The sequence below is a fragment of the Orycteropus afer genome, unplaced genomic scaffold, assembly GCF_000298275.1.
Source record: "Orycteropus afer afer isolate SDZICR_OR568_19922 unplaced genomic scaffold, OryAfe1.0 scaffold00006, whole genome shotgun sequence".
Taxonomy (NCBI): Eukaryota; Metazoa; Chordata; class Mammalia; order Tubulidentata; family Orycteropodidae; genus Orycteropus; species Orycteropus afer.
Genome location: NW_006921593.1, coordinates 21457316 through 21468719, shown reverse-complemented (window position 1 = coordinate 21468719; position 11404 = coordinate 21457316). Strand labels below are relative to the sequence as shown.

The window sequence follows — 11404 nt, the reverse complement described above, 5'->3', positions numbered from 1 at the left end:
ATCCAGCTGCCCAGCCACTCAGCCAGGCCCCGCCAAGTTGACATACAACTTTAATGACCACAGGTGGCTTATAGTCCCATCTTTATCGTTGTCTAAACTTTTACAATCAATTACTGTGGAAAAGTGACATCTCCGTGGCCTTCCGGGAGAGGCTGGTTTGTATCCCTGACCTGGTGCTTGTGTTTTGTGCCTCAGCAGTCACCTTCGTCCCGGTGTCCAAGGTGAGCGGGCGGGCAGAAGTGGATGATGTCCTTGCGGCCGTCCGGCCCACCACGTGCCTTGTGACCATCATGCTGGCCAACAACGAGACTGGTGTCGTCATGGTGAATCGGTTTTCTTTTTTCTCTTAAGAAGTCTGATGGGTGGAAGGGAGCTTAGACCCTGCTGGAGTCTAGTGTTTCTTGCCTTGGGCTGTTCTTTTTCTCTCTTCTTCAGCTCTGTCATTTTTCTTGCTTGTCCTCCTTGACAACTCCTTCCTTCTTTCCTTCATCTTCATCAAACCAAGCCACACACTCAACAGTTTGTTTTACCTGCTGCAGCGTGTCCCTGAAATCAGCCAGCGTATCAAAGCCCTGAACTCGAGGCGAGTGGCCTCAGGGCTGCCCCGCATCCTGGTGCACACAGATGCCGCCCAGGCACTGGGGAAAAGGCGCGTGGATGTGGAGGACCTGGGAGTGGACTTCCTCACAATCGTGGGGCACAAGGTAGCATCTGAGCAGCCTCAGCCTCCTGGGTGGGGAGACCCCTCACTCACTCAAGGCTGTGAAACAGCACCACAACGTCCTCATTACTCACGTGCCCATCCCATTACCTTTAGTGCCTCCTGTGGTCCCTGCCTTCAAGGAGCTTCCAGAAAGGGAGGTTAACACAGCTGGGATGCCATTTGCCGAATGCCATGCAGGGGGGCACACGTGGGACAGGAATGGGGTGGGTAGGCAAAGCTTCCAGAGGTCACTGAGGCCAAAGTAAGGATGTAGGACAGGTGGAGTCCTGCCAGGTGATGGGAAGAGAGCATTTGCAGAGACCTTGTCCTCCCAACACAGACCACCCTGCACTAAGGCCAAAAGATGTGTGCTGCTTTTTCTAACTTGACTTGAAGTGGAGCTCCTGAAAGAAAAGGTTTAGGATTAGAGACTTTTATTTAAGGCTCTGGTGGTGTAGTGCCTAAGGCATTTGACTCCTAACCAGAAGGCTGGAAGTTCAAACCCACCAGCCACTCTGCAGAAGGAAGACTGGACAATCCACTTCCGTAAAGATTTACGACCTCAGAAACCCTAAGGGGGTCACTGTGAGTCAGAATTGACTCGTTGGCAGTGAGTTTTTTGGATCTTTAAGGCAAAGTGGGGATGATAACAGCTGGGGTTGAAGCCCCTGCTCACTTCCTGGCAGTGACAAGGGCCTGGAACACGTGAGTGTTCTGTGTTGAAGCACCGTCCTTGGTTAGTTCCCAAAGGACTCTCTGTTGGCCTGGCACTGTCACACTTAACATTTTTATGGAACATTGATTTGAAAGCATGGGCTCAGCTACATGGAAAACCCTGGCACCTCTACTTCCAACCTGCTCCTCTTACAAATCCAACACACGGTGTGTGGACGAATCTGCCTGCCATAGAGCTGGGGGTAGAGTCCAGCACCGGCCTGCATCTCCAGCATACCCTGACGGGTGGTGGGTTCCTGCATGCCCCATGGGGTGCTGGGTCCTGGTGTGCCCTGCGGTGTGCCAGGTCCCAGTGTGCCCCCCTGTGTGTTGGGTCCTGGTGTGCCCCATGGTGTGCTGGGTTCCGGTGTGCCCCACGGTGTGCTGGGTCCCAGCGTGCCCCGAGGGGTCCCAGCATGTCCCTGGTGTGCTGGGTCCTGACGTGCCTGCAGTATACCTGGCATGCCCTGCGGGGTCTGACAGCATGGCTGGGGCCCCAAGGGAGCCAGGCAGGGCATGCCCATCATAGAGCATGCCTTGTGCATCCACTCAGCACTCAACACATGTGCAGAACAGGGCCTTCCAGAGTCCCCGTTGAGTAAAGGACTTCTCATTCTTTCAGTTCCATGGCCCCAGGATTGGAGCACTCTACGTCCGAGGCCTTGGTGAACTGACCCCTCTGCACCCCATGCTGTTTGGAGGTGGGCAAGAACGGAATTTCCGGCCAGGGTAAGGTCGAAGCTAGCCAAGTCTTGATGCAGTGGCCTGGCCATTTGTCTGTAGAACAGTGACTCCTTAAACGCTGTGGGGCTTCTCTTGTCCCTTGGACACACACAGTAGCCCTTCCACATCATTACTGAGCTGGAGCGGGTTCTACTGACCCGTCTCTTCCCTTGGGTTCACCAAGGGCAGAAGATTGGGGGTGGTCGAAAGCAGATGAAGGAGACCTGTTTCTTTTCATGCTTCAAAGAAGCCACTTGCCCATGGCAACAGGTGTGGGGAGTGCATTAGCATGGTGGCCAGACACACCTGGCCAGGTCAGACCTGGCCCTGCCACAGACAGACTACATGAGCTGGGTGCATCATTCACTCTCTTTGGCTTCAGTTTCCTTATCAGTTAAAATGGGGGTGATTGTGAGGCTTGAATCATACTGCTGGCACAAAGGAAGCCATCAGTGAGTGTTGGGTACTGTTGTCAGTCTTGTTATTGTGCAGCCCAACAAAGAGATGCTGCTGGAGCCTTCATGACTGAAATGTATGTGTGCCTTTAACAGTGGGGACAGGAGGGTCATGTGGAAGCACTTGGTTTTCCTTCTAATAGCTCCTGACTATAATGAGATGGCACAGACTCCAAAATTCTGATGACAGAAATTAAAGATTTAAATAAATGGAGAGACATACCATGTTCATGGATTGGAAAACTCAACATAGTAAAGATATCAATTCTCCCAAAAGTGATATACAGATTTAATGCAATTCCTGCCAAAACCACCAAGATTTTTTGTAAATATAGACAAGGTTATTTTAAAACGTATATAGAAATGCAAAGGAATTAGAATAGCAAAAACAATTTTGAGAGAGAAGACTAAATCAGGGGTAATTAGTCAACCTAATTTCAAGACTGTGTGGTATCGGTAGAGAGATATACAGGTGGCTCAGCACCCAGAAGTAGAGCCACACTCATGTGCGCAGAACACAGCCCCCAGGAGTGGATCCGGATACCTCTGCGCAGAACACAGCACCAGGAGTGGATCTGGACACCTCCGCACAGAACACAGCACCCGGAAGTAGACCACACACATGTGCCCCACTGATTTTTGAGAAAGATTCAAAAGCCAGCTAACAGAAGCATGAGAGCCTTTTCAAGAAATGGTGCTGGAGCGATTGGTCACCCGTGTGCAAAGAATGAGCCTCAGTCCAAGCTGACACCTTATAAAATGTTAAATAGATCGTAGACTTAAGTGCAAAACACAAATCTAAACATTTAGAAAAAAATTTAGAAAATCTTCAGGATTTAGGGCGAGGCAAACAGTTCTTAAACTTGACAACAAAAGCATGAAACATAAATGGAAAAATTGATAAATTCAGCTTTATGAAAATGATTTTTTTCTCTGCAAAAAGACCTTGCTAAGAGAATAAAAAGACAAGCTACAGACTGGAAAGAGGTATCTGCAAACCATGTATCTGGCAAAGGACTAGTACCCAGACTGTATAAAGAACTCAGACTTGACAGCAAAAAAAAGCAACAAATCCAATCAGAAAGTCATTTCACTGAAATGGATATACAGACGGCAAGTAAGCACATAAAAGGTCGAGCAGCGTAGCCATTAGGAAGTGCAAACTGGAGCCACAGTAGGGATCACTGCGCACCCATCGGAACGGCCAACCTGACAGAGCAGCGAGACGCCAGGGCTGGTGGGGACGTGAGAAGCCGCCCTCACACGCTGCTGGGAGGGTGGACAGTGGGCCGCCGGGCTGGTGGCCGCCCTCACGCTGCTGGAAGGGTGGACAGTGGGCCGCTGGGCTGGCAACCGTTGGGCAGCTTCTTGAGACGCTAAGGATGTAATTTCCATACAACCCAGGAGGTCACTTCATGACATATACCCCAAAGAAGTGAAGACTGTGTGTGCACAAAGCCTGTGCACCAACATTTGTAGCAGGTTCATCTGTAAGAGCCTGAGACTGCAAACTCCCCGACGCCTGCAAGGGGTGAACGGTTAAGCATACTGTGGTATGTCCACATCACGGACTACACTCAACAATAAAAGAGATCAAACCATTGACACAGCTGCTACCAGGGTGACTCTCTGACGAGCGTGCTGGGTGAAGGAAGTCAGTCCCAAAAGACATCCCACTGGGTGGCTTCATCTATACAGCATCCTTGAAAGGACGGAATTCTAGAAAGGGATGACAAATGAGGCCTTAAGGCATTGAGAAGGGGGTGGGCAGGAGGGCAGTGAGTGTGGCTGTAAAAGGGCGGCATGAGGATCTCTGTGGGATGGAGTATTCCGCATCTTGGATCTGTGGCCCTGCCATCTTCGGGTGGCAGTCCTGTACGGTACTTTTCCAAGGTGACGTTTGAGGAGACTAGTTAACGAGTCTGTCTGTATCATTTCTGACACCTGTGTGTGAATCAACAATTATCTCAAAATTAAAGATTTCATTTAAAAGATCAGATGTTCTGGCAAACGTAAGTAGCAGCTCAGGGTTGTCAGACACGGTGGGGAGAGCAGAGGAGGGCTGACTGCTACCAGGGGCTTGATGGCCTGGCCTGGTGCCCTACTGGGCCGGCGCTGCTCCACCTGGCACCTCTGCTGGGCCACTGCAGGTCCCAGACTTTCAGCACCGCTGCTCAGCCCTTGCCCTAGCTGAGCTGTCCTCCAGAGGAGCAAGCTGAGTCCAGGAAGGGGATGTGACTGGGCTGGGAGCCCACGCTGAGGAGGAGGCTGGGCTGAGGACAAAGTCCAGGCCCCCTGTGCCCAGTCCAGCCCTCGCCAGGCACCTGGCCGCCCACACCCGGGAATGGAGCTGACCAGCCGAAGCGTTGTCAGAGCAGGATCGGCTCGGGCAGGTCCGCTGTCCCTCGCGGGGGCTGTACACCTGTTTATCTTGTTATCTGCTGGTCAACAAGCAGGATCTGGTTCCGAAGGTTTGAGAAGACTTTATTCGGCCAAAACTTAACAGGAAGAAAAATCTGTTTATTCAGTCAAGGCTTTACTTTCCTGGAAATGGGGCAACGGGTTCTGTTTTGCAGTTTGCTGGATCGAAGTGTGAGAGCCACTGGTCTTCAAGGGCTCTCATGTCCCTCTCCTGAACACACATACTCACCCCACATGCACACACACCCACACCCACACCCACACCCACAGGCATGTTCACATACACATACCCCACCATGGACACACACACACAACACATACTCACATACTCACCCCACATGCACACACCCACACCCACACCCACAGGCATGTTCACATACACACACCTCACCATGGACACACACACACAACACATACTCACATACTCACCCCACATGCACACACACACACACCCACACCCACAGGCATGCTCACATACACACCCCTCACCATGGGCACACACACACAACACATACATACTCACACCACATGCACACACACCCACACCCACACCCACAGGCATGCTCACATACGCACACCCCACCATGGACACACCCACACAACACATACTCACATACACACCCCGCTGCATACATGCCCCAGGTACTCACACCCCCCACCATGTGCACACCCCCCACACATGCATATTTACATACACACCCCATGTGCACACACCCACATACACACACATGCATATTCACATACACATGCACCCACCATGGACACATACACCATATACACACACATACATACACACCCCACCACGTGCACACCCCCCCACACAGACCACACACAGGCATATTCACATACACACCCCACCACGTGCACACACACCCCACATACACACACATACATACACACCCTACCACACACACACCACACATACCCACATATTCACATACATATCCCACCACATTCACACACACCACCACCATGTGAACATACACACCCCACATCCACACACACATACACACCCCACCACATACATACACACACACACACACCCTACCACCTGCACGCCCCCACATACACACACTCACACACCACACATGGGCATACTCACACACATACATATCCCAGCACGTGCACACACACCCCACATACACAGATGTACACTCATACCCCACATGCGTATTCTTACCACACACATATCTACACAGCACCACACATAATACACTCCTTCCACAGTTACACCATACACTCACACCCACATGCATACATACATGCACTACACATGTGTGCACACAGCATCACATGCACATCTCACACACATGCACCCTGTATATACACACACACACACAGCACCACATGCCCTGTGCACACTCACACACTACTCTCATGTATCCACCAAAAGCACATACAGTACACACTCTACCACTTGCACACGTACACACACCCCATCGCCCACATACACACCCACATGCACATTCATTCACACATGGACACATGCATCACCACCCCTCACAAACACCCCTCTTATTTGCTGATGCCAGAAATACCCATCGCCCACATATACACCCACATGCACGTTCATTCACACATGGACACATGCATACACACCCACATGCACACTCATTCACACATGGACACACACATACACACCCACATGCACACTCATTGACACATGAACACACACAACGGTTGCTTCCACATCATCACTGAGAGGCTTATGTGAAGGTGGCATCGCGTGTCACGGCTGAGCCCTCAAAGGAAGTCACTGATCACATGTAGATAATTGTAGGAATTCCACTGTGTGGATCATAACTAATTATAGGTAAAATTGTACAGAATGGGAATTCAAGAACCCTAATTGTGCTCATGAGGAACCTGTACCTAGACAAGAAGTAGTCGTTCAAACAGAACAAGGGGCCACTGCATGGTTAAATCAGGAAGGGTGTGTCAGGGTTGTGTCCTCTCACCACATTCAGTCAATCCGTATGCTGAGTTTATAGTCCAAGAAGCTGGACTATGTGAAGAACAAGGTGGCATCAGGATTGGAGGAAGGCTCAGTAACAGCCTGTGGCATGCAGATGACCCAGCCTTGCTTGCTGAAAGTGAAGAGAACTTGAAGCACTTACTGATGAAGATCAAAGACTACAGCCTTCGATATGGATTACACCTCAACGTAAAGAAAAGAAAAATCCTCACAACGGGACGAACAAGCAGCATCACGGTAAATTGAGGAAAGATCAAAGTTGTCCAGGGTTTGTTTTCCTTGAGTCCACAATCAGCACCCACGGAAGCAGCAGCCAAGAAATCAGACGTTGTATTGCACAGGGCAAATCTGCTGCCAAAGACCGCTTTACAGTGTTGAAAGGCAAAGATGTCACTATGAGGACTAAAGTGCACCTGACCCAAGCTGTGGTATCTTCCGTCGCTTCTTATGTATGCAAAAGCTGGACGATGAATAAGGAAGACCAGAGAAGAAGTAATGCCTTTGAACTATGGTGTTGGCAAAGATACTGACTATGCCATGGGTGACCAGAGGGACGAGCACGTCTGTGCTGGAAGCGGTACAGCCAGAAGGTTCTTGTGAAGCTCAAGCGCACCAACAACTGTGAGCACGGGGCAGGGCTGTGCAGTGTCTCCTTCTGTTAGACACAGAGTCCCTGTGAGTTGGAGCACAGCTATCTGTGCTTGGCTGTAGGACCACAGAGCAGAGTGCTCTGGGGCCCGCAGGAGGAGGGGCTCCCCCATGAGGGGAAGGGCCTGCCCGGAATGGCAGGCTTTGTCCACGCTTGGCCATTTGATCAGGCCAGGGCTGTGACAACTTTGCCTGGAGGCCGTTGGGGCCTGCAGCTGGCACCGTGGCCACTGCGTGACATGGGTTTGGTAACAGTTGGGGGGACGTTCCTATTTTCACACAATTGTCACGTAAACAAGACACTTGTCTGTTGTGCCCCCATCCTCTCATACCTGCTGTGCATTGGGACAGGACTTAACCCTTGTCTCTTACAGGACGGAGAACACCCCAATGATTGCAGGCCTCGGGAAGGTGAGTCCGGCATGCAGCTCACCCTTCCTAGGCGGGGCCTGGCCAGTGGGGGCTGCACCCTGCCACCATCTCTGTCCCAGGTCCCTGCAGTCCCCGTCTGCATGAGCTCTCTCCTTCGCAGCACCACCCTAGTCGGAGCCATCTGCCCCCCTCCACCACTCTTGTCTGAAATGTCTCTTCCCTGGAGATCTCGATGGCTTCTGGTCTCACCAGAAGGCTCTAGAACTGTCCGACAGTCAGTTCCTGTTGAATGAAGGAATGAGGCTCTCCACGTTCCTCTCGGGACCCCGGGTACATGTCTGCACTCAGTGGACCCTGTCCGCTTAGAACATTCACGAAGTGTGAGGCGACACGCCTCGCTGCTCCCCTCGGTTCTGCAATGGCACGCTCCCCAAGTGCACACTGAGCAGACTGGGTTTCTGTGTCCCCAGGCCGCAGAGCTGGTGGCTGAGAACTGTGAGGCTTACGAGGCCCACATGCGAGACGTCAGAGACTACCTGGAGTTGAGGCTGCAGGTGAGCCGTGTCAGCTGGACTTGGGCCACCAGGGGCGTCAGGGAGCAGCCAGGGCAGGAGGACGGTGGGGGGCTGCGTTTGTGGGACCCACTCAGGGAGCACACTGCGGAGATGAGGAGAGGGGAGGGTCAAACGAGGAAGCACAGGTTGGAATCGAAACCCCCGGAGAGACTCTGGACGAGTGATGCCCTTCCTCTCAGGGCCGTGAGGCCGACACACCAGCAACGGTGTGCCGTGATCGTAAAGAAGGTCCGGGTTGATCAGGGTTTGTCCCCGAATTACCTGTGCTTTTTATAGTCAGGCCCCTGAACTACTGTAAGTAGATGCTTATCAGTAAGCTAGTTATTTCCATGTTGAAATTTTGTTTCCCAGAAAAACCTAAAGTTCAAAGAACTGGTGTATGTGGGGGGGTGTTACTGATACTACGCTTACTTTTTCAGGCCGAATTCGGTAAGGAAAGGGTCCGTTTGAACAGCCGGTTTCCAGGGACAGAGCGACTTCCCAACACCTGCAACGTTTCCATCCGCGGACCCCAGCTTCAAGGTGACTGCTCGGCACCTCCTGACCCTGGCAGTTCCCATTCAGAGCTGGCACCACCCGGCTGTCACTCCCAGGCCAGCTGCGTCATCACAGGGCTCTTGCTGAGGTGGCTGACCGCTCGGCCCAGAGATTAGGCTGATGGTCCCTGGGGCTCCAGTCATTCCCACCGCCCCTCTCCCTGACTCTGCCCGCTGCACTGCTGCTTCAAATGCGGGCAGTTCTCTGCTCTGAGCAGTCATTAGCACCCACCCCAAAAGCCATTAACTCACTGCCGTCAAGCCGGATCTGACTTCTAAGGCAGTATCTCTATGGAAGTAGATTGCCCAGTCTTCCTTCTGAGGAGTGGCTGGTGGGTTTGAACCACTAGCCTTCTGGTTAGCAATCAAATGCCTTAGGCATTGCGCCACCAGAGCTCCTACATAGGTAGGTGGGCGGGTGGGCGGGCAGGCAGGCAGGTAGACAGACATTCCCTCCCTGGTAACCAGCAGCGAACGTCTCCTGCCAAGTTCCTCGACTTTTTACAGTCGTGGGCTCGTACGGTACCCGTCCCCTGTGACAGCCTTGGTCCACTCAGCAGGATGCCCTCCAGGTCCATCCTTGCTGTTCAGGCTTCTCCAGACTCTGCATCATTCCTTGGTGTTCTGTGCCGTCAAGTCGGCCCCGACTCACAGCGACCCCTCCTTGGGTTTCTGAGCTGGTATCACTGCGGAAGAAGATCGCCCAGCCTTCCTCCTGAGGGATGGCTGGTGGGTTTGAACGGCCAACCTTCTGGTTAGCAGTCAAATGCCTTAGGCATTACGCCATCGGAGCTTAGGTAAGAAAATAAGGCCGGATCTTGGACCAGCCGGTTGGTGCATTTTGGTGCGTTTCGTTAGCGTGTTTAGAAACTGCAGGTCAGCCTCGTTGCGTTGCGTTGCGCTTTGCAAACGGAAGGTCTGTGGCAGCCCTGCGTCCCACAAGTCTGCCAGCTCCAGCTCCCCGAGAGCATGTGTCTCTGTGTGTCCCATGTTGGTCATTCTCATGGTATTTCAGACTATTCCATCATGCTGTCACATGCTTCACAGATGACAGTGGAGTGTGAACATAACTTGTACGTGCCCTGGGACCCCAGACGACGCGTTAGACTCACTTCACAGATGACAGGGGAGTGTGGACATAACTTGCACGTGCCCTGGGGCCCCAGACGACGCGTGAGACTCACTTCACTGCGAGTATCTCACAGTATGAACCGCGGTATCTCACAGGTTGGCCTGTGCTCCACGGGGTGTAGGAGCTGGAGAGGAGGATGTAAGAGCCAGGAGCAGGGCGGGACGCGAACCTGCAGGCTTGTTTGTGGCCGAGCTCTCTCCCCACCCCCACCCTGTTGCCGGAAACGGGAAATCAGTGAAGTCCCCAAACACAGGAAACTCGGCCTGAGCCCGAGTGGGAAGGGCGGGGCGTTGGCCCCGCATGTTTTCTCACGTCCTGAGACCACCAAAGGGGCTCTGGTGGCACAGTACCTGAGGCATTTGGCTGCTAAGCGGAAGGTCAGTGGTTCAAACCCATCCGCCGCTCCACAGAAGGATGATGGGGCAATCTACTCCATGAGATCTGCCACCTCGGAAACCCAATGCAAGTCACTATGAGTCAGAATCGACTGGATGGCGGGGAGTTTGGTTGTTTAGGTTTTTTGAGACACAGAAGAGCTTCTGAGACGATGACCTGGGTGACACGGAGGCAGGTGGTGGGGGCAGTGGGGCCGTGGTGACCACACGCGGTGACCTCCTGGGGCTGTGGCACTGAGGGCGAGAGGAAAGGTGTCCCTTCAGGTGGCTGTTCCCCTCGTCCTGGGGCAGCCTTTGTCACCCTCTCTCGTAAGCCGCGTGCTTCAGGGACACGGACACTCGGGGCTTGACGGAGAACCTTTGGTACCTTTGAGAAACCACAGATGTAAACGCACCAAGTTACTGGGGCCCAGGGAAGGCTGCCGCCCGTGGCCAGCGCCTCACTGCTTAGAAGAGCATTTTCGAGGCCCATCGGAGGCAGGCGCACCTGCTCTCCTGCAGCCCGGGAACGAGGAAGCGTTCTGTGGGCCTGCGGGGCCTTCTCTCCCATGCGGGGCCGTGGCCGGAATCGTGTGGGACGTGGAGGGGACACCCAGGACGAGGAAGCGTTCTGTGGGCCTGCGGGGCCTTCTCTCCCATACGGGGCCGTGGCCGGAACCGTGTGGGGACGTGGAGCGGACACCCGGGAACGAGGAAGTGTTCTGTGGGCCATGTGGGGTCCTGCCCAGAATCCTGTGGGGACGTGGAGGGGACAG

General features: G+C 53.2%; 1 protein-coding gene across 1 annotated transcript in view; it reads left to right on the top strand.

The window, feature by feature from the left end:
* Window positions 1-11404, top strand: part of SCLY (selenocysteine lyase) — a 46212-nt gene that overhangs the window by 32678 nt on the left and 2130 nt on the right. The window contains exons 5-10 of the mRNA XM_007943575.2: window positions 196-323; window positions 540-704; window positions 2040-2146; window positions 8014-8050; window positions 8482-8565; window positions 9006-9108. Of these exons, the coding sequence (XP_007941766.2) occupies window positions 196-323; window positions 540-704; window positions 2040-2146; window positions 8014-8050; window positions 8482-8565; window positions 9006-9108 (624 nt within the window). The remainder of the gene's footprint in view (window positions 1-195; window positions 324-539; window positions 705-2039; window positions 2147-8013; window positions 8051-8481; window positions 8566-9005; window positions 9109-11404) is intronic.